The sequence below is a fragment of the Neocloeon triangulifer genome, unplaced genomic scaffold (assembly GCF_031216515.1).
Source record: "Neocloeon triangulifer isolate White Clay Creek 2 clone unplaced genomic scaffold, ASM3121651v1 ptg000022l, whole genome shotgun sequence".
In the NCBI taxonomy this organism is placed as follows: domain Eukaryota; kingdom Metazoa; phylum Arthropoda; class Insecta; order Ephemeroptera; family Baetidae; genus Neocloeon; species Neocloeon triangulifer.
Genome location: NW_026775562.1, coordinates 4633460 through 4655455, shown reverse-complemented (window position 1 = coordinate 4655455; position 21996 = coordinate 4633460). Strand labels below are relative to the sequence as shown.

The following is a 21996-nucleotide window of genomic DNA, read 5'->3' as shown; positions in this document are numbered from 1 at the left end:
GAACAACAACGAGCACCGAGTGCGGCCGTTGAATTTTAATTCGCAAAACAAAAAAATTTCACAAATTCAAATTATTGATGTGAGAGTGTTTTTAATTAAAATTAAATATTATAAATTGCTAAAAATAAATATCAAAAAAATTTAGGAAAAAATTTAATTAACTCGAATTTTGTAAATAATTTATTGGAAAAGCAAAAATTTCTAAAAATCTCAATAATTCCTCTCGTTTGACAAAATTGAAACAAGTTTGAGTGGAAAGTGAATTATTTTTGATATGCTGCTTAATTAACCTGATCATCTTGCAAGGTACTTGACGAACTGGAGCAATTTGGAGAGATTTCGCAAAACTGAAAAAAAGAAGTCGGGAGTACGTGCGGCGCGACTCGCCGAGCCAGTTTTAATAACGAGCAGGTCAATCGAAAATTGCATGCATAAGGGCTGCGACTGCTTAAATGTGTCCCGGATATTTATATATACACGAATATATTTCATGCTCTTTTCCGAAGCAGGTTGCGCGACTCGAAAGTTCCTCTCCTTCCTGGTCGCGATTAAATTTTAGACTAATTAAAGAAGATGGAATTTATATCGTGAGGAGACGAAAAAATTTGCCTTTCAAGAGATGACCTTTAATTGTTTTTATTGGTCTTCCTTGACTGAAGTTTTGCAAGAATAATATACAAGTTTGGTTTTTATGCAAAAGCCACAAAAGACGTAGAGGTTGAATGGAGACTGCAATCGTCCGAGAAGTATGCAATTTTTTATATAAAAAAAACTTCTAGACAATTTGTAAAAGCTATACTGAATTGTTTCAACTTTTAAATTTTTGTACTAATTTGGTTTATTTTTTAAATTGAATCTACAAAACGATAAATCTATAAACGCCAGAATTTTTGAGAATTTAGAATTTATTTCATCAATCACAAAGAAGTGCATCAAAATTAGAGACATAAATCTGATTCAAGTTTTATTTTAGTTTATTGTAATAGAAATTTTGTTATATATTTCATGCTTTTCTTAATTTTACAAATAATTTACTATATTAAGTTTTGCGAAAATAAATAACAGCGCATGAAGCAAGGCCGCATCAAAAGTATATAGGGGAGGATTTTGTTCATTTTATTAACAAACGACCTAAAAATCCATTGAGGAATTAAAACCCAATCACTGTGGAAAAATTATTAATTAAAATTAACATTATTTAAAAAATTAAATCGTTAATTAACTATATGTGTTGAGTACTTATTACTAAACTGAATATCAAAAATTTTATTTTAAAACATTTAAGCAAAAAATTTTAATTATAAGATTAACCAGAATATTTTGTAATTTCCTTTTTCTCCAGAGAGGGCTCCACGTTTTTTTTCTTTTCAATTAACTTCTTGCTTGAAATGAGTGTAAATGAGAAGTTTGCCAATATATTTTTTCCTCACCATATATAATTATACAACTAATCCCTTCAGCAACCGCATCAAAACCATTTTCCTCTTGTCCTCTCCTTTTTAATTCTCCGGCTAATTACCGACAAGCGTGTTGTACAACACCGTGTGTGTCGGTTGAAATATAATCATATTTTTACAATTCGGTAACGTCTGTCGAGAAAGTTGATCAAGGTCGTCGACCGCACCGATTAATTGAAACCCCAGCGAGACCGAAAATAAGCACGTTGTGCGCCGCGTAATCTATTATACCATTAATTCTCACTGAATTATAGATCGGACGAAAAAAAATCTTGGGTCGGCACCTTGACCGTATGCAACGGTGTGTGCGCGTAATAACATTCAATTCTCTGCTCGCGCGGCACACTCGAGTTGCGATAGCGGATTACCGCAAATCTGTCCGGCAAAAAGAAACCTCTGTGCACCGCGCGAGCCACATCTTTTTGTCCCGATTACTCCACAAATTGAATAAAAAAATAGTGATAAAATGAAATCCTATGTGAGATTGATGAATTAATTAAATTAAATAATAAAAGTAATTTATTTAATTATTTCCTGAAAATTGTGAAATTTTATAATTATCAAAATTTATAAAAGAATTATGCAGTTTTTTTTTAATTAATTAATTTATTTGCTATTTTAATAAAGAGTTATTTTAATCCGTATTATTTTAAAGATAGATAAAATACCTGTTTTGAAAGTCCAACGGAATATTGTTGTCTAAAACTGAGTAAATTTTAAATTAAAATTCATCATTTCCAACTCATTTTGAAATTGGTTTTACTTATCACTTATCCACAATTATTACAACAAAATCTTTATAAAAAAATCAATTGTTGTGAGGGAAGTATTGATGAATTGTTGGACAAAAAGGAGCCTTCATTAGCAAAAATTGTGCGAAATCATTTTTTTAAACTGTTATAAAATGCAATCTGTAATTAATTCTGCTTTAATTTTTTCTACCCTACTTTCAGTATCAAAGAGATTATTACATTTTATTAATGTGTTTGTCATTGAGACAGAGAACTGTTCAGCTTATAAAAAATATGCAAAAATATTAAGGTATCAATTAGCATGCGTAAGAAAGTTACCGGTGCGCGGCCGGCTGAACAAAATCGCGGTCTTGCTGCTAAATAACTCATTTAATTCACGGCCCGCATGGACAGTTATGGTGAGGTTTTCATGTCAAGCCGCATGCATATGCAAGTGCACCTTCACCCAAATCACTTGTTTTTCTTTTCACTCTCTTGGGAATATGAAATAACCACACTTGCGCGATATTGATACCTTTCTGTTGAGAGAAAAGAAAACAGGAATTAACTGTTGCACTGGTTGGAATAATTAATGACAATAAGAATTTTATTAACAAAAAAAAAAAAAAAAAAAGATGAATCAATTTGAAAAGCATAAAATAAAACCAGAAAAATTTTGAGCATTAAAATCTCCGAAAAATATGGTGAAATTATCCTTTTTCTTCTTCTTAAAATCCAATAAATTCTTATTCATTTGTTTTAAAACAGATTTTTAGAAAAAAATCAAAAATTTCATTTCAACTTACTTTTGCGAAAAACAAAAAATATTTCAAATCAAATTTTGTAATTTACCAAATTTTTTCATTGTCTATTTTCAAATAATTTTGCCTCTAATTATAATATTTATATAGTGTGAAAAGTCACACTACACTATTTATTTTCTTCAATACAATCAAAAATGCAAATATTTTTAAATTATTAATTCTTTTTATTGAAATATTTGTCATTCATCATATAGAAAGAGATCATTTCAAAATTTCTTATAATCAAAGTTCATCAAAATTTGCGCAGATATTTAAGCACAAAAGTAAGTGCTTTTTTAGTTTCTCACTCTACCTAAAGGACATTTCGCACTTTGCAATGAGGTACGTCTCATGTTCGTGGCGGTGGATTTTTTCCATCGCATTTTCCTCACAAGTCTCAGAGCAGAAGAAATTCACATCAGGGTACTCTTCTTCCTCCGAGCACTCTTTGCAAGTTATGAATTCCTCAGGATCGAGTTTCCCGCACCACCTGCAGTGCTTGATCGGGAAGAAAGTGATTTCTCCCTTGTTTTTCAGTTTCAAAGTCATGTCAGGGTTCACATGACTCAGGATTGAACTGTAGAATTTGTCGTTGGCGCTGGATTTGGCGCTTTCGAGTGAGATCAGAGACTGGTCCTGTCTGTCCGAATTGTTGAACCACTGAGAAAGCACCTGCTTCGTCTCCCAAGGGTCATTTCTTACAACGCCAAACACGGCTCGCTCTACTTCGTCCAGTGGCTCCAGAGATTTGAAATCTGTTTGGAATCTTTTCCTCTTTTGAGGATCCAAGTTGTTCACAATTAAGTAGATGAGAATTCCAGCAATTTGCTCGAGGCGCAGAGATTCAAATTCCAACTCGAGTGTTTTGTCCACTTTTTGCAAGAACAATTTTCCAAACAGAATGTCCGAACATTTGTTGAAGAGCCCGTCGTGGTCAATTTTCAGTTTCTTTGAAGTTAACAGACCATTCAATAGGTCGAAGAACAGCCACAAGCCCTGATTATGCAATTTGGTTGAAAACATTTTGTCAGGGAAATCAGTCAAATTCAAATCACGGGCCGAAGTGTTCAGAGATTGGGCCACTTTGGACAGAAATCTGTAAGCATGCTTGGAACTGATGGCAAAATTGTTCTCCCACAACTTGTCTTTTCCTCTGAAATCGAGGTGAGAGTCAAAAACTAGGAACATTTTAAACTGCTCGAGGAAAATGGAATCGAGCACAGGGACAGGAGGTCCTCCTTGGAAAAGTCTCTTGTACTCAGATTGGACGCAATTTAGTTTCCACTTCAGGGCATCAGCAAATGACACCTTGGAGGTCTTCGAGAGGAGAGACAAAACACTCGGGATTGAGTGGTCGCTCCAGTTCGAGGAGGAAACGCACTTCGATGTCTTATAGTTGGAGAGCAAAGTGAAGACAACAATTTTGTACTTGTCCAGAACACTTTTCTGTTTGCTCCACTCCTTGTCTTTGGCCAGAAATTGATAGGCAGCGACGAACCAAGGCAAGACATAGTGGACAACATTGATCTCGTAGGGGTAGTCAGATTTCTTCTTGTCCAAATATTGGGATTTCACCATGTCCAGGTCAGTTTGGTCAATCATGCTCTGTTAAAAAAGTAAATAATTTGAAATTAAATAAATTGAAGCACATTATAGATTTTGGTACTAACGCAGAATCCATTAACCAAATCAGCGGTGCTGAGAGTTTTCAGGAGCGAGTAGCTAATTTTTCCTGGGGTTGCTCGGTCCACCAAATCTTCGATCCAAAAGCCAAGATCGATAGTCCAGTTCTCCTCAAACTTCTCAGCATGCCCTCGGAATTCCGCAACGTCCTCGTTGTAGAGTTTTTGCTGCCTCAACATTTCACTCCGTTCTTTCGAAGCAATTTTCGGGGCTTGCGGTAAAATACCATTTTGAGACAGATACACCCAGACGGTCGTCTTCAGGGTTGCATTGCATTCCTCTCGAGCAAAGTCAGCATGGGCAAGGAAAATGCTGTGCAAAAGGCCAAAATCCTCTTCGCAAATACCTTTGCAAGCATCTGAAAAAAAGAAAATGAATAAAATAGAAAAAAAATAGCTTAATTACTTTTCAGTATTAATTATTTTTCAAAATTAGGATCCATTTCTGAGCTTAATTTAATTTAATTTGAAAGCAAAGAATTTCTTTTTAATCTAAATTCAATTCTTTTAACTTTAACTGATCTCATTTTTTTTTTAATTATCGCACCTTTGAACCAGAGTAAAGTGTTTTCAAATATTCCAGCGAACGGGTGCTCGTAATAATTTTCTTCGGTGATGTCCAGCAAGCCGATAAGTTTCTCCACATTATTTCCAGCTGCCGCCAGCCACTCTTTCTCAAATGCAATATCTTCCTTCAGGTACTTGTTAAGTGCCGTGAGAATGGCTTTGCTGCTGTAATTATTATGTGACGAGTCCACATTGTAGAGACACTTCTCGGTCGGCGTTCCGACCTCTTCAGGCTGAGGATTTTTGCTCTTCTTCTTCTCACTCGGCCATCCCTGCAAGGCCAGCGAACATTTGTTCTTCTTCCAGAAGAGGAAAGGATTGTAGATGCTCCAACTGAGCAGATTGAGCGAGGGTTGCTTCGAGCCCATCAATTTGGACGGATTGTCGAAATTCAGACTGAAAGACATGGACTTGTTCTTCCACAGCTTCAGATTCCAAAACACTTCGCGGTGTCCGAAGCCGAAGTAGTCCAGAATATTACTAATCTTGAAGATGGTCACGATTTGTTTGTGATCGACTCTGAATGGCTGATTGGGTTGGAGAGGCTTCGTGATCAGACCGCTCAAGTACTGGAAAAACGAGTCGATGGCTTGCAGCAACATTTGGGCCAATCTGCGGAGATGTTCGTGGATGCTGTCAAGGACGGGGTCAATGTCGATGGCAGGGGCCAAACAAAGCTTTGAGCAAATCTTGAGGTAGAAACTGTAGACGACCACCAGCCATTGATTCAGCAGAGCCGGATTGTGAAGAATTTGCAGCAGAAGCATCGGATCCATTATGTACGCTTTGGGATAATACATGGCGGCTTCCTCGAAACGAGGCTGAAATTTAAATATATAAATGTTAGATTAATAATTTATCTTGAAAAATATTTAATAATTACATCAACTCCTTTTCTAACTTCTCTCAGGTACTTGATGATGTTTGTCTTCATCAATTCTTTGTAGTTTTCTCCGGCGTGAAGGATTTTGTAAAACTCCTTTCCGTGGGCAGCGTTGGTCCAGAAAAAATACAAAGCACTTCTCATGCCTTCCTGCGGATTCTCATCAGCGTTTTGGAACATGTTGTACGACTTGTTCAGGTACCTGCGAAAACAGTTTAAATAATTTTTTATTTTTGCAAACTTAAAACTCACTCTCGGGGTAAAACGAAGGGCATTGCAAGATCCCAGGTTTGATAGAAGAAGGCGTTGAAATCCTTTTGAGCTGGAGAATTTTCGCCGGTGACAAATTCTCTGAAGAAAGCTGTGTCGGAAATCTTCAAGTTCGGATCCGTCACCTTGGGTTCGTTCCAAGGAACCTTTGGAGCGGCAGAATGAATTATGTGACTCTGCTGTGGTTTTTTCTTTGCTTTTAAATAAGCATTTAGTTTTTCGTTGTCAAATTCAACAATGGTTTTGGCACCCATTGAATTGAGGTACGCCATCGCTTGTCTGTAAAAATTAATAAAAATTAGTCCTAAAATATAAATCAAGCAAAACCTCGGATAAAATTGAAGAGAAATTATAAAAAAATATCACGTAACAAAATATTTGTTATGACTGTTGGTTCATAAATTAAAAAAAAATAAACAACAACAAAAACAGCAAGAACAACAACTCATTGATTTGAAATATTTGCTACAGAAATAGAAGGAAATTCTTCACCAAAAATTCAATTAATTGATTGAATAATGAACTAATTATTCAGGATTCAGAGAAATATAACGAATTGAGATTATAAACTACTATAAATTAACTATATGGGATATAAATGAATCGTTTTTGTTGCTATAGTCGAAAATTCATCATGGACATCGGACAGCATGCAAAAAAATGAAAATTTCCTTTTGGTAAATACATAATTAAGATTTGCAGATTATTGTAAAATGCACTGTTCATATATTATAACAATTCAAGATCTTTCATTGTAATATAAAAAGGAAAAATGCATACCTGGTGTGCTCTTAAGAGCCGAACAAGTGGAAAACCAAAACCATGTGCTTCTGTTTACAAGCAGAGGGTGCGGAAAGAAGCGGCAGAGGGCATCGGTGGACGGTGTGTCATTGTCAGGTGGTTGGTCAGGTGCGCAAGTCAGGTGAGCTCAAAAGCGCCACTTTCCAAGCCCGCGCTCTCATCCGTCCTTTGCCAGGAACACGCGGAATAATATAATAATTATTCAATGGACGCAAAAATACCAAAAATAAGCTAACATTTTCCACTGATGCTAAAAATTTAAATCTACAATTGATTATTTTTGCAGCTTCTGTAAAATGGAAAAGCTTGAAAAAATATATTATTTGAGGGAAAGATACATTTAATCTACTTAGTTAGAGAGAAAGAAACCTTCAGAAGTTTTCATTTATTTTTATAAAAAATATATTTAAAAGTAACGGTTTTTTTTTTAATTTTTTGAAATTACTCTGCAATGGATCTTTTTCCGGTAGCAAAAAAAAAAAAATTTATTCATCATTGCAATTTATAATTTAATTTAGATCAGATGAATAAATTTTTTTTTTTTGAAAATTTTGAACCCGGCGAACTTCGCTGCAAAGAAAAGAAAAAATAAACGCTGTTACTTTAAATACTTTTGTTGTGTCCAGACTAACACTAAAAGGGAGAAATTTATAGAAAATTAAAAATTAAAGGCCTGCCTGTGGCAGAATTTGTGATAAGGTCATAAAATATGTCAACCGAATGGGGTCTTTTTAATCATGAAAGTTTTCAATTCTTGCTATTTATGGTGCTGTTTTATCCAACAATTCCTTTTTCAAATTGTTTCAAATTATTGGTTTTTCAACGATTGAATGTAAATGTTTATTTGGACAAATAAACAACAGTAATAATGGGGCGAATTTAATTAAATAAACAAAGATTGTTGAAATTAATTATATAATTGAGTCAGTGATTAGCTTTATGACTTTGTCAAATTTTGTGGAAAAAAGAGTTGACTCTTGTATTTTTTTCCTTTGCAACGAGGTTCGCCCGATTTCAATTTTACATGAAATCTGATTAAATCCACGTTAAATGTTGACATTCAATTTTATCTTATTTAAATTTTTATTTTTTACAAGCTTCTCCTATTGTTTCACAGAAACTATTCATTATTGAAATTCCTTTTTAATTTAAGAAAAATTTGATTAATCACCCAGATTTTTTTGCTTCATTCGACTGATTTTATTACAAAAATAAACGTCAATTTTGTTTACAATTAATTTAAAATTCAGATGAAGTGATTAAGCGGTATGGAGTTGGCAGGACTGTTGTTGTTGGGCTGGCTGCGTTTGAAACCGCGCGTGCGGCCGCACAGGACGGCCCTGAAGGCGCGGCGCAGTTCGTACGACGAGCACGCGTAGATGAAAGGGTTGATGCAGCTGTTGAAGTAGCCGAGCCAAAAGGCGAATGTGAACGGCGCGCCGCTCAGACCGCACGACGCACACGCCGAGTCTGCGAAAAAAATTTAAATTTAATTAATTTCAAAAGAAAAGAATTGAAATTTATTAAATGTTTATTTTGTAATAAATATCATTTAAATGAATTTCACGAAGAAATAAAATTAGATTAATTTTTTTTTTATCAGGTTTTTTTTAAGTTCACTTCAACATTTATTCTGAAAATGAACAATGGCGAACATTCTAAGAGACTTTTTTGATAATAATAATATTATTATTAATTAATTATTATTAATTATTTGAGTTTTTTTTTCATGCGTTTAATGGCAAAATTTTAAATTTTTCTTCATATCCCGTTTGACAATTTTTTTTTATAATAACAAAGAACTCGTTAATATTTTAATTTTGGACTTTTTCAAAATTTTCAACAAGAATTTTTTCATGTAAAAAAAGATTTTTTCTTACCTATTGGTAGAATGATGAAGAACGGAAGCCAACAGACGAGAAATCCACCGACGACGATCGCCAAAGTTTGGGCTGCCTTCTTCTGCCTCGTGAACTTCGACGTGCAAAGAATGGCCGCCCTGGTGGAGGCCCTGGTCAGCAACGGCCGCTGCCTGCTCATCAGGCCGTTGGCGTAGTGCACGCGAAGGAAAACGTCTCCGCACACATTTTTGCCACTCTCGATTTCGCTCGACCTCTTCGCAACGGCTCGGTAAACCTTCAAATCACACAAAATTATCAAAAATCAATTAAAAAGAAAAGAGAATAATAAAAAATTATTAATTTAAATCAATATCATAAAGTAAAATAGCAATGAAATAAAGTTTTCATCATCTTCATCTCATTGGGAGTTATTTTTAATTTTAAAAAGGTCGAAGGTTAAAAATACTAAATTTTTTCAGAATTTTTTAATATCGTTTATTATTTCCATTAACCCTTTCAGAAATTTTAAATTTATTTTTAAACAATTAGAAAAAAAAACAATAAATCCAACTATGTTTTGGACAATATTTTTTTGAAAAAAATGGATTAAATTCAATTTTATAAGTTTTTAAGATAAAAGGGAATGAATAATCAAACCTGAAAGTACAGAATGACGATGACCAGCATTGGCAGATAAAAGGAGCCAACGACAGAGAAAATGACGTAGTCGAGCTGTTTGTTGACGCCGCATTCTTCGCCCTCGCTTGTGTCATTCCAGCCCAGCGGCGGCCCAATGCTGATGGCCAACGCCAGGGCCCAGATTAGCAAAATCATCCAGCCCGCACGTCTCTGAAGTAAATTTTCAGATATTTATTAAAAAAACAATTAATTATTATGCATAATATGCGCGAGAAATATTATTATTTTGGCAATTTAATTTAATCTTACAATTAGTGATGAAAGCAAATATTTTATTTTCAAATTTTATAATTCACTAATGACTTTATGTTATAATTTGAATTTGCATTTTATTTGTCAAAATAGGAAATTATTTTCAATGCAAGACTCTTTCAAACTTGAGTATCAAGTTCAAAATTTTTTTTATCGATACTTGTCATAAATTAAGTTTTTTTCAAATGATTTGTGGTCTCAAAAAAAGCCTCAGGAAGTTCCCGCAATTAAAATTTTTTCGTCAGCCAACTTGTAATCAATTTAAATAAAAAATAAATTTTGATTATACTGAATTTTTTTAAAACCTTGGTGACAATTCCAGAGTAGGCGAGCGGTCTGGTGACTCCGACAAACCTGTCGACGGAAATTCCGCACAGGGATAGGATGGAGGCCGTGCAGCAGAGGACGTCGGCAGCCGCCCACACGGCGCACAGTCGGCGGCCGAACGGCCACTCGCCGCCGGCCAACTCGCGGGCGGCCGACAGGGGCAGCACGACGACGCCGAGCAAAAGGTCGGCGGCCGCCAAATTGGCGATCAGCAGGTGCGTCGGCGATCGGTGCAGCAGACCTCCGCACGGCGTGGCCAGCACGGCAATGATCACCAGCAGATTTCCTGAAAAAAAAAATCAAGTTCAGATTTCAATATTTCAAAAAGGAAAATAAAGCTCATAACAAAGAATTGTAATTTTTTTTTAAGAAAAAGAAAGCAAATTTATTTTGTTATGAAAAGAAAAATATTCAGATTATTTGTTCTTTTGCAACAAGTCATATTTATTTAAAGTAAAGGGTTAAATTTCTTAATAAAAAATTTGTTTAATTAAGAGTAAAAATCAGCTTAAAATAACTAAATAAATTAAATCTTTTCATGAACCCAAACCTGATGATCAAAGGAGGCGTTTTAAGTTAATTTGCTTGATGTTTATTTTCTCGAATTTTTCCTTAAATTTGAATATTTTTCGACAATTTCATTAATTTATCAATACCAGATAAGGATGGAAAATTATTTAATTAGCTCAGGTTTCTAAAGGAAACTTCTAAATTTCATTAGAAACAAAAATTCGAAAACTTTCTTTTAAATGTTGCACTGATTTTTGTTCAAATAAAAATGCAAACCGTGACCTACACTGTAATCGATTAAATAGAACAAGCACAAAAACACACACGCACAAACAAAACTAATTTGGGACACGCGGGGCGCGAGAATCGTTAAAAAGTCCATTTACCTCCAATGGTGAGCGCCACCATGAGGCCAAGGCCGGCCGATTTGAGGAACAGCGTCGAGTGCTCGGTGAGCGGCGCCGTCGGATCGTCGGTGTCGTTGTTCGGCGCCAAATCATCGGTCAGCTCAACACTCCAGTTCATCAGTTGAGAAAACCTTCTGGAAACGAAACAAAAAATCCATGATATTCAGCAAAATTAATTTGAAAAAATAATTTATTTTGAAATTGAATTTTTATTCTAGTTCTGATGGAGAATTAAAAAAAAAAATACTCGTATTCTAATTTATTTTGAATCTTTAGACTTTCATGAGGGTGTTAATATTCAGGTGTTGTTTATTTTTGATCGTCAAGAGTCCTCTGTGAATAGAAATCCACGGGCATTGTTAAAAAATAACGATGGGGTGGGCAACCGGCAGTACTGGCGTGTCGACAGCGTTGCCTACCCACACAATAGGCAGGCGTTTGATCGCCGCCTAGCTTTTCCGAGAAAGGAGTGAGTGAATGGAGACGGAAAACTCAAATCCGCGCCACTTTCCTCCTGGAGGTGAAATAAAATTTTCCAGGAAATGCTCTTTGAGTTATTAAAAAAAAAAAGCAAAATGGAGTGATGAGGTAAAGGCCCTGGAGAAAATGCAAATTGTTCCGTCGCTGCAAAAAGCGGCCCTCCTTAATTACAGAGAAAGCATTTTGCGCGCCCACGCTCGGTCTCATTCACTCGTCGGCGCGCAATTATTATTTGTGCGCCTCTTTTTGCACCTCGGCAGAATTAATGGGAAATCTTGACAAATTATTCGGTCCGGCCGTTTTAATTAATTCCACCTGCTGCTCGGTCAGGGAAAAACGCAGGTGCCGCGCGCAAAAAACACCCTGCAAAATGAGTAATGACGTTTGGATTTGCTGAGTGCGCGGGGAGAAAATATGCGTGAAATGAGAATGCCTGCCGGTTAGCTTTTCTTGCTAAAACATTTTGGCTCGGTTAAAAAATTAATCTGTTCTTTTTAGGTTTTTTTTTCAACTAGAATCTTTTTTCCATCAACTGAATAACTAAAAATGTAATGAAAATAAGAACTATTTTCGCTTTTTCCATAAGTTTTGTTATAAATAATTTCATCAACGTAAAAGAAATTGAACTCCATCATTATTTGTAAAATATTGTCAAAATAATAATTATAAAATTAAACATTGAAATTTGCTTTTCTTACCAAATCATGTAAGCAAAGTTGAGAGACAATATTTCAGAAATTTATATATTTTTAACAGTAATACTCATAACTAATTTGAAGTTAAATTTTCATGCCAATCGAAACATTTTTAGTTTAAATTGTTTAAGAATTTTCTGATTTTTAAAAGTTCATGATTATTTTCATCTACACTGTCTGCTTTAAAAAAGCTCATTTTTTTTAAAAGTCACAGCAACGAAAAACAAATTAATTTTTAAATATTTTATTTTCGCAGTCGTTGCCCTCGCTTGGAAATAATTGGCGTGTCATTTTGTTCCTCGGAAAATTAATGAAAATAATTTCCCAGCGGGGCTCTTCTCGACCGAAATACCCTTTTCTCCTCTCACCAGTAGTTGTTCTTTCTCTCTTGCTGTGCTATTTTATGATTATCGCGTGTCGCGTCCAGAGCACGCGTTTCAATTTTATCACACCTGAAACCCTTTTGCTTTTGTAGGACGCTTTTTCTGCGCCATATGCATAATGAATGAACTGCTCGGGTAGGTATAAAAGCGCCGAATAGAGTGAAGAGAAAAAAAGGAGCAAACAAAGTGAGTAGAGACAGATTTACGTTTCTGCGTGTTTTCCATGACTTGATTTCGTGCAGAGGTAAAAAAATAATAATGTTGATAGATTTTAGGTTGAAGTGAGCGTGAAATTCATCTTAAGTACTTATCAGGCACTTATGACATAAATAACACATTTTTATTCCATTGTGTAATAAATTTTCAAAATAACTTTTTATTTTAACCATTTCTCAATCGATCTTCTCAATTTATGAAAGAATAAATTTAAAAACAGGAATAAAAAAATGTATCTTTTGAAAGTTTAAATTTCCAAAATTTTATTACGTTTTTTTTGTTACGAGCCCTAAAACTTTGAGAAAATCAATATTCCACATTTCAGATCTGATACATGAAAAGATATATCTTTAAAAGAAAAAATTGTTATTTTAAATTTTTTCCAATTCATTACAGAAATTTAGGACATTTCTTAGTGTTTTCAATTTGTATCTACTCTGTCGGATGAAATTCTATCAACAGGATATTTATCTAAAAAAAGAATGAAAAATCAAAGAAATAAACTTTTAAATTTAACCACAAAATTTTAATTTTATCTAGGAGAGAAAAGCAGTAATTTTTTTCAAACAGTTTTTAAATTTTCCCTCTAATTTAATTTATTTGAATACCATGAAAATTAATGGAGAAATGACAAATTCTTCTATTTTACTAATTTTTGCCACCAAATTTTTGTATCCCCGCAGCCAACGACACACCTGATGACTTCCCGTGCGTGCGACTCGAAAGCGTCGATTCATGCTTTTATTTATTTTGCTACAGGGTGGAGCCGCTGATATATTATTAATTTTGGCTTTATTGCGCCTGGAAGCGGCGTTTTTGATGGATAGATAGGACGAGGCTCGTGACAAAAGCACAACAGGGAGAGTGAATTCCGTGGCTGCATCAACTGCTCTTCAGGGTTGTGTACTATGTGCATTTAAAATAGCAAAGTGTCATAGCTTTTGAAATAACAATTTTGTTTTCAAAATTCAGAAAGAATAGAAATTTCAAAATAATCAAATAGTATTTTTCAATAAAATTCGCGATTATTTATACTAAAAAATAAAAATCAGATAGAAATTATTTTGGATATTACACAAAATGATTTTAATTTAGGAGCCAAATTTAAATAATGAATAATAATCACAAATTTTTTTCTACCAAAACAATTAGATACAAAATAAACCTTTTTGAGCTATTTTTTTGACACTTAAAAAATTTATTTTCTTCCAGATTTGGGTGCCCGGAATTGTCTTGAACTGGGGAAAAATGAATTATGGTGGTGAGAAAATTGCGCAAAAACGAACTTCGTGATGGAATTTCCTGAGGAGGGTGACAGGAAAAGGCTTTTATGTGCCGGCTCTTGACCCCATTCCTTGCTCCGGGAAATGCACGACTAGAATCCGGCAGCCGCGTCCGGGGTCGAAGGCGCATTACACGAGGCCATTAATTTTGTAATTCACGCGGCGGCTGTCAATGGAAACGGCGCCGCCGAGCACATTTTGCATTAGATGCGTTTCCGAGTCGAGTGCGTATTTTCGAGACGGAGCAAAGTGAGCGCAGGAGGCGAAAACGCCAGAGCTGCCAAAACGCGTGAGCTGCGAATGATAAATGGCAGAGAGAACGCTCAAGCACTCTGCCCATAATATCAAACGAGAGAACCGCGGCAATAATCTAATTTGCTTGACGCGTGTTATCATATTGACGCCGCCATTCGTTATCCTGCCACCTAATTTGCTCTCGGCTCTTAAAACTGGAATGAATATTGATGAGACCAGAAATAGCTGATTGTTTGTTAATTCATTTGTCAATCAACGTCGTTTCAAAATGTCTAATTACTAGAAATTCTGTGCATATTTTGATTAAAATATACCAAAGTTCCCAAAATTAAAATCACTTTTTTGAAACATATGGATAAAAATTGATTTTTTTCACCGACGTGAACACAGAAAATTAAAATAGTTCCGATATCGTCATTGGTAAATATTTTATAAATGCACCCCCAGGCCGGAATTACCATTTAGTCCTTGGCGTAAAATATACAAGAATTCAAAAATTAGAGGTTGGGTAACTTTTTTCGCGATGTTTCCAAAATTGACTATTTGAGGACTACAGATATTTGCAAATGATTTATGTTTAACGTTTTTTATTAATGGCCGAAACATTACCCCGATTCAAATTTGTGGCACTTGATGCAATTAAACATTTGGAAATTAACCCTTGAGAACTAGCGTGGGGTCCGCGCGGACCCCAAAAGCATTATTTTTTAATTAACTCCCTTAAAAACTGCTTTAAAAAATCTGAAAAAAATTCTAATTGACTCTTTCGTGATACTTTACTAAAAGCCAATCGTAAAAAGCAAAAAAATTTTTTAGTTTTTTTTATTTTTAAGTTTTTTCAAAAAAAGCGGGACTTCTACGCGAGGATTAGCGTGGGGTCCGCATGGACCCCAAGTTACTTTTTTTGCTTTCAACACTGCAGTTGTGTACGTAATGACTTGAAACTTTCAGGAATCAACCCTGAACCATTTAGCATTTGGTTGGGCTTCAGAAATTTCAACCCCCACCCTTGAAACCCCTTTTTCACCCCCTCAAATCAATAAAAACTAATTTTTTTCTTTTTATGCTGCAGCTTGAGCGCAGAACCATATTTTTAGGGGTGTACAGAAAATTTAGGGGCTTTGGCCAAGTAAAAGAGTAAAGGGGTGTAACTTATGCAACCCCTGTACCTTTCAACCCTCTAAAACTACCCTTAGTTGCTATAAATTGCTTCCAATCAGTGAGGCACCTTTGTTACAATGAAATAAACCTTGATCACATGGTGGGGGCTTACGTTTGACAAAATATGATGTCACACCCCTAATAAACCCCAAAACTACCCCGAAAATTATAAATTTCTTCTATTCTGTATTGCGTCAATGTGTTTTACAAAAAAAGTATAAAAATTCCCTTCTTTGATTTAGATTTTTGCATTTTTTTCTGTCACACCCCCATATCACCCCAAAACTACCCCTTGAATAAATGTCAGAATGGTTTATGTATATTTTCCTTGCCTCAAATGTAATATGCTGCAGAAATTATAATTTATTCGCATTCACTGACAACTATTATAAACTTCAAGGCAAGGAAAACTAACAAAACATTCTGCCATTTATTCAAGGGGTAGTTTTGAGGTGATTTGAGGGTGTGGCAGAGAACCTTGCAAAAAAGTAAATCACAGAAGGGTATTTTATTCTTTTTCAGGAAAAACACATTGACGTAGTACAGAGTGGTAGAATTTTGTTGCTTTAGGGGTTGTTTTAGGGGTTGAATGGTTGAAAAGTTAAGGGGTTGCATATGTGTCATCCCTTTATGCATTAAGTTGGCCAAGCACCCTTAATTCATGGAGCTTTGCGCTCATACTGTAGCATAAATACTAAAAATGCAGGTTTTAATATTTTCAAGTGGGTGTAAAAGGGGTTGAAAGGGTGGTGGTTGAAAATTATGCTGCCCACCCTAATGCTAAATGATTATGGGTTGATTCTTGAAAGTTTCAGGCCATTGCGTGCACAACTGGAGGGCCGAGAGCCAAAAAAGGGAACTTGGGGTCCGCGCGGACCCCACGCTAATCATCGCGTAGAAGTTCATAGCACTAATGCTCAGGGGTTAAAAAATCTGGAAAATATCATAATTATTATGCAGGCTTGGCTCACTTTTTTAGCAGTATTTTAAAATATGAGGTCTCGTTCCATTGAAACTAGTTTTAAGCTTTAATTATATTTATTTACTTGCCGATTCTTCTAATCCCGAATTAAAATTGTGGCAATTGATTCAATTAAACATTTAGAAAATAAAACACCAGGAAAATAACAATACCCAGGCTCGGCTCACAATTCAGCATTATTTTTAATTATGAGGTCTCGTTAAATTGAAACTTGTTTATCGCTTTAAAGTTGAATTTTTCACACTCCTGTTATAACAAAAATTGATTTCGATTTGAAAATTTACATTTGAATTAGATTTATGGCCGCCTGAATTAATCGTCTTTTAGTCCTCGGAGAGCAATAAACCTGAATTTTGAAAATATATAATCGGTGGCAACTCAGTGATATGTTTATAAATTTAAATGCGTTTGAATTAAAATTGTATTTTTTCACACGCGTGATGCCACAATTGTTTAATTTAATTTGAAAATTTGCATTTGAATTAGATTTATGGGCGCCCAAATTAAACCTCTTTTAGTCCTCGGCGAGCAATAGACCAGAATTTTAAAAATATATAATTGGTGGCAACTCATTGATTTTTTTATAAATTTCAATGCGTTTGAATTAAAATTGTATTTTTTACACTTGGTGATGCCACAGAGATTGTTTTCATTTGAAAATTTGCATTTGAATAAGATTTATTTGTCGCCGTAATTAATCGACTTTTAGTCCTCGGCGAGCAATAAACCAGAATTTTGAAAATATATAATCGGAGGCAACTCAATGATTTTTTTATAAATTTCAATGCGTTTGAATTAAAATTGTATTTTTTACACTTGGTGATGCCACAGAGATTGTTTTCATTTGAAAATTTGCATTTGAATTAGATTTATTTGTCGCCGTAATTAATCGACTTTTAGTCCTCGGCGAGCAATAAACCAGAATTTTGAAAATATATAATCGGAGGCAACTCAATGATTTTTTTATAAATTTCAATGCGTTTGAATTAAAATTGTATTTTTTACACTTGGTGATGCCACAGAGATTGTTTTCATTTGAAAATTTGCATTTGAATTAGATTTATTTGTCGCCGAAATTAATCGACTTTTAGTCCTCGGCGAGCAATAAACCAGAATTTTGAAAATATATAATCGGTGGCAACTCAATGATTTTTTTATAAATTTCAATGCGTTTGAATTAAAATTGTATTTTTTACACTTGGTGATGCCACAGAGATTGTTTTCATTTGAAAATTTGCATTTGAATAAGATTTAATTGTCGCCGTAATTAATCGACTTTTAGTCCTCGGCGAGCAATAAACCAGAATTTTGAAAATATATAATCGGTGGCAACTCAATGATTTTTTTATAAATTTCAATGCGTTTGAATTAAAATTGTATTTTTTACACTTGGTGATGCCACAGAGATTGTTTTCATTTGAAAATTTGCATTTGAATAAGATTTATTTGTCGCCGTAATTAATCGACTTTTAGTCCTCGGCGAGCAATAAACCAGAATTTTGAAAATATATAATCGGTGGCAACTCAATGATTTTTTTATAAATTTCAATGCGTTTGAATTAAAATTGTATTTTTTACACTTGGTGATGCCACAGAGATTGTTTTCATTTGAAAATTTGCATTTGAATAAGATTTATTTGTCGCCGTAATTAATCGACTTTTAGTCCTCGGCGAGCAATAAACCAGAATTTTGAAAATATATAATCGGTGGCAACTCAATGATTTTTTTATAAATTTCAATGCGTTTGAATTAAAATTGTATTTTTTACACTTGGTGATGCCACAGAGATTGTTTTCATTTGAAAATTTGCATTTGAATTAGATTTATTTGTCGCCGAAATTAATCGACTTTTAGTCCTCGGCGAGCAATAAACCAGAATTTTGAAAATATATAATCGGTGGCAACTCAATGATTTTTTTATAAATTTCAATGCGTTTGAATTAAAATTGTATTTTTTACACTTGGTGATGCCACAGAGATTGTTTTCATTTGAAAATTTGCATTTGAATAAGATTTATTTGTCGCCGTAATTAATCGACTTTTAGTCCTCGGCGAGCAATAAACCAGAATTTTGAAAATATATAATCGGTGGCAACTCAATGATTTTTTTATAAATTTCAATGCGTTTGAATTAAAATTGTATTTTTTACACTTGGTGATGCCACAGAGATTGTTTTCATTTGAAAATTTGCATTTGAATAAGATTTATTTGTCGCCGTAATTAATCGACTTTTAGTCCTCGGCGAGCAATAAACCAGAATTTTGAAAATATATAATCGGAGGCAACTCAATGATTTTTTTATAAATTTCAATGCGTTTGAATTAAAATTGTATTTTTTACACTTGGTGATGCCACAGAGATTGTTTTCATTTGAAAATTTGCATTTGAATTAGATTTATTTGTCGCCGTAATTAATCGACTTTTAGTCCTCGGCGAGCAATAAACCAGAATTTTGAAAATATATAATCGGAGGCAACTCAATGATTTTTTTATAAATTTCAATGCGTTTGAATTAAAATTGTATTTTTTACACTTGGTGATGCCACAGAGATTGTTTTCATTTGAAAATTTGCATTTGAATAAGATTTATTTGTCGCCGTAATTAATCGACTTTTAGTCCTCGGCGAGCAATAAACCAGAATTTTGAAAATATATAATCGGAGGCAACTCAATGATTTTTTTATAAATTTCAATGCGTTTGAATTAAAATTGTATTTTTTACACTTGGTGATGCCACAGAGATTGTTTTCATTTGAAAATTTGCATTTGAATTAGATTTATTTGTCGCCGAAATTAATCGACTTTTAGTCCTCGGCGAGCAATAAACCAGAATTTTGAAAATATATAATCGGTGGCAACTCAATGATTTTTTTATAAATTTCAATGCGTTTGAATTAAAATTGTATTTTTTACACTTGGTGATGCCACAGAGATTGTTTTCATTTGAAAATTTGCATTTGAATAAGATTTATTTGTCGCCGTAATTAATCGACTTTTAGTCCTCGGCGAGCAATAAACCAGAATTTTGAAAATATATAATCGGTGGCAACTCAATGATTTTTTTATAAATTTCAATGCGTTTGAATTAAAATTGTATTTTTTACACTTGGTGATGCCACAGAGATTGTTTTCATTTGAAAATTTGCATTTGAATTAGATTTATTTGTCGCCGAAATTAATCGACTTTTAGTCCTCGGCGAGCAATAAACCAGAATTTTGAAAATATATAATCGGTGGCAACTCAATGATTTTTTTATAAATTTCAATGCGTTTGAATTAAAATTGTATTTTTTACACTTGGTGATGCCACAGAGATTGTTTTCATTTGAAAATTTGCATTTGAATAAGATTTATTTGTCGCCGTAATTAATCGACTTTTAGTCCTCGGCGAGCAATAAACCAGAATTTTGAAAATATATAATCGGTGGCAACTCAATGATTTTTTTATAAATTTCAATGCGTTTGAATTAAAATTGTATTTTTTACACTTGGTGATGCCACAGAGATTGTTTTCATTTGAAAATTTGCATTTGAATAAGATTTATTTGTCGCCGTAATTAATCGACTTTTAGTCCTCGGCGAGCAATAAACCAGAATTTTGAAAATATATAATCGGAGGCAACTCAATGATTTTTTTATAAATTTCAATGCGTTTGAATTAAAATTGTATTTTTTACACTTGGTGATGCCACAGAGATTGTTTTCATTTGAAAATTTGCATTTGAATTAGATTTATTTGTCGCCGTAATTAATCGACTTTTAGTCCTCGGCGAGCAATAAACTAGAATTTTGAAAATATATAATCAGAGGCAACTCAATGATTTTTTTATAAATTTCAATGCGTTTGAATTAAAATTGTATTTTTTACACTTGGTGATGCCACAGAGATTGTTTTCATTTGAAAATTTGCATTTGAATTAGATTTATTTGTCGCCGAAATTAATCGACTTTTAGTCCTCGGCGAGCAATAAACCAGAATTTTGAAAATATATAATCGGTGGCAACTCAATGATTTTTTTATAAATTTCAATGCGTTTGAATTAAAATTGTATTTTTTACACTTGGTGATGCCACAGAGATTGTTTTCATTTGAAAATTTGCATTTGAATTGGATTTATTTGTCGCCGTAATTAATCGACTTTTAGTCCTCGGCGAGCAATAAACCAGAATTTTGAAAAAAATATAATCGGTGGCAACTCAATGATTTTTTTATAAATTTCAATGCGTTTGAATTAAAATTGTATTTTTTACACTTGGTGATGCCACAGAGATTGTTTTCATTTGAAAATTTGCATTTGAATAAGATTTATTTGTCGCCGTAATTAATCGACTTTTAGTCCTCGGCGAGCAATAAAACAGAATTTTGAAAATATATAATCGGTGGCAACTCAATGATTTTTTTATAAATTTCAATGCGTTTGAATTAAAATTGTATTTTTTACACTTGGTGAAGCCACAGACATTGTTTTCATTTGAAAATTTGCATTTGAATTAGATTTATTTGTCGCCTTAATTAATCGACTTTTAGTCCTCGGCGAGCAATAAACCAGAATTTTGAAAATATATAATCGGTGGCAACTCAATGATTTTTTTATAAATTTCAATGCGTTTGAATTAAAATTGTATTTTTTACACTTGGTGATGCCACAGAGATTGTTTTCATTTGAAAATTTGCATTTGAATTGGATTTATTTGTCGCCGTAATTAATCGACTTTTAGTCCTCGGCGAGCAATAAACCAGAATTTTGAAAATATATAATCGGTGGCAACTCAATGATTTTTTTATAAATTTCAATGCGTTTGAATTAAAATTGTATTTTTTACACTTGGTGATGCCACAGAGATTGTTTTCATTTGAATAAGATTTATTTGTCGCCGTAATTAATCGACTTTTAGTCCTCGGCGAGCAATAAACCAGAATTTTGAAAATATATAATCGGTGGCAACTCAATGATTTTTTTATAAATTTCAATGCGTTTGAATTAAAATTGTATTTTTTACACTTGGTGATGCCACAGAGATTGTTTTCATTTGAAAATTTGCATTTGAATTAGATTTATTTGTCGCCGAAATTAATCGACTTTTAGTCCTCGGCGAGCAATAAACCAGAATTTTGAAAATATATAATCGGTGGCAACTCAATGATTTTTTTATAAATTTCAATGCGTTTGAATTAAAATTGTATTTTTTACACTTGGTGATGCCACAGAGATTGTTTTCATTTGAAAATTTGCATTTGAATTAGATTTATTTGTCGCCGAAATTAATCGACTTTTAGTCCTCGGCGAGCAATAAACCAGAATTTTGAA

The 21996-nt window shown here is 33.7% G+C and overlaps 2 protein-coding genes across 2 annotated transcripts; both read right to left on the bottom strand.

Moving 5' to 3' along the window:
* Positions 1-3175: 3175 nt before the first annotated feature.
* Positions 3176-7272, bottom strand: LOC132204201 (uncharacterized). The gene is made up of 6 exons (XM_059632546.1): positions 7174-7272; positions 6376-6672; positions 6124-6325; positions 5221-6061; positions 4662-5032; positions 3176-4596 (listed from the first exon to the last, which is right to left on the bottom strand). The coding sequence occupies exons 2-6, from the start codon at positions 6663-6665 to the stop codon at positions 3301-3303; spliced, it is 3000 nt and encodes a 999-aa protein (XP_059488529.1). The 5' UTR covers positions 6666-6672; positions 7174-7272; the 3' UTR covers positions 3176-3300.
* A 1144-nt stretch (positions 7273-8416) lies between these two features.
* LOC132204642 (alpha-1A adrenergic receptor-like) lies at positions 8417-11348 on the bottom strand. Its single transcript, XM_059633263.1, has 5 exons — positions 11210-11348; positions 10292-10599; positions 9693-9884; positions 9075-9330; positions 8417-8664 (listed from the first exon to the last, which is right to left on the bottom strand). The coding sequence occupies exons 1-5, from the start codon at positions 11346-11348 to the stop codon at positions 8441-8443; spliced, it is 1119 nt and encodes a 372-aa protein (XP_059489246.1). The 3' UTR covers positions 8417-8440.
* Between the last annotated feature and the right edge of the window lie 10648 nt (positions 11349-21996).

What these genes read in the sequence shown, in the direction of transcription:
- LOC132204201 (XM_059632546.1), bottom strand. Translation starts at nt 6,665, where the DNA reads ATGGCGTACCTCAATTCAATGGGTGCCAAAACCATTGTTGAATTTGAC. An exon ending in CCCTTCGTTTTACCCCGAGA is followed by an intron (nt 6,326 to 6,375) that starts GTGAGTTTTAAG and finishes CTGTTTTCGCAG; the next exon opens with GTACCTGAACAAGTCGTACA. An exon ending in ATTTGGTTAATGGATTCTGC is followed by an intron (nt 4,597 to 4,661) that starts GTTAGTACCAAA and finishes CTTTTTTAACAG; the next exon opens with AGCATGATTGACCAAACTGA.
- LOC132204642 (XM_059633263.1), bottom strand. Translation starts at nt 11,348, where the DNA reads ATGAACTGGAGTGTTGAGCTGACCGATGATTTGGCGCCGAACAACGAC. An exon ending in GGTGGCGCTCACCATTGGAG is followed by an intron (nt 10,600 to 11,209) that starts GTAAATGGACTT and finishes TTTTTTTTTCAG; the next exon opens with GAAATCTGCTGGTGATCATT. An exon ending in TCGTCATTCTGTACTTTCAG is followed by an intron (nt 9,331 to 9,692) that starts GTTTGATTATTC and finishes TGTGATTTGAAG; the next exon opens with GTTTACCGAGCCGTTGCGAA.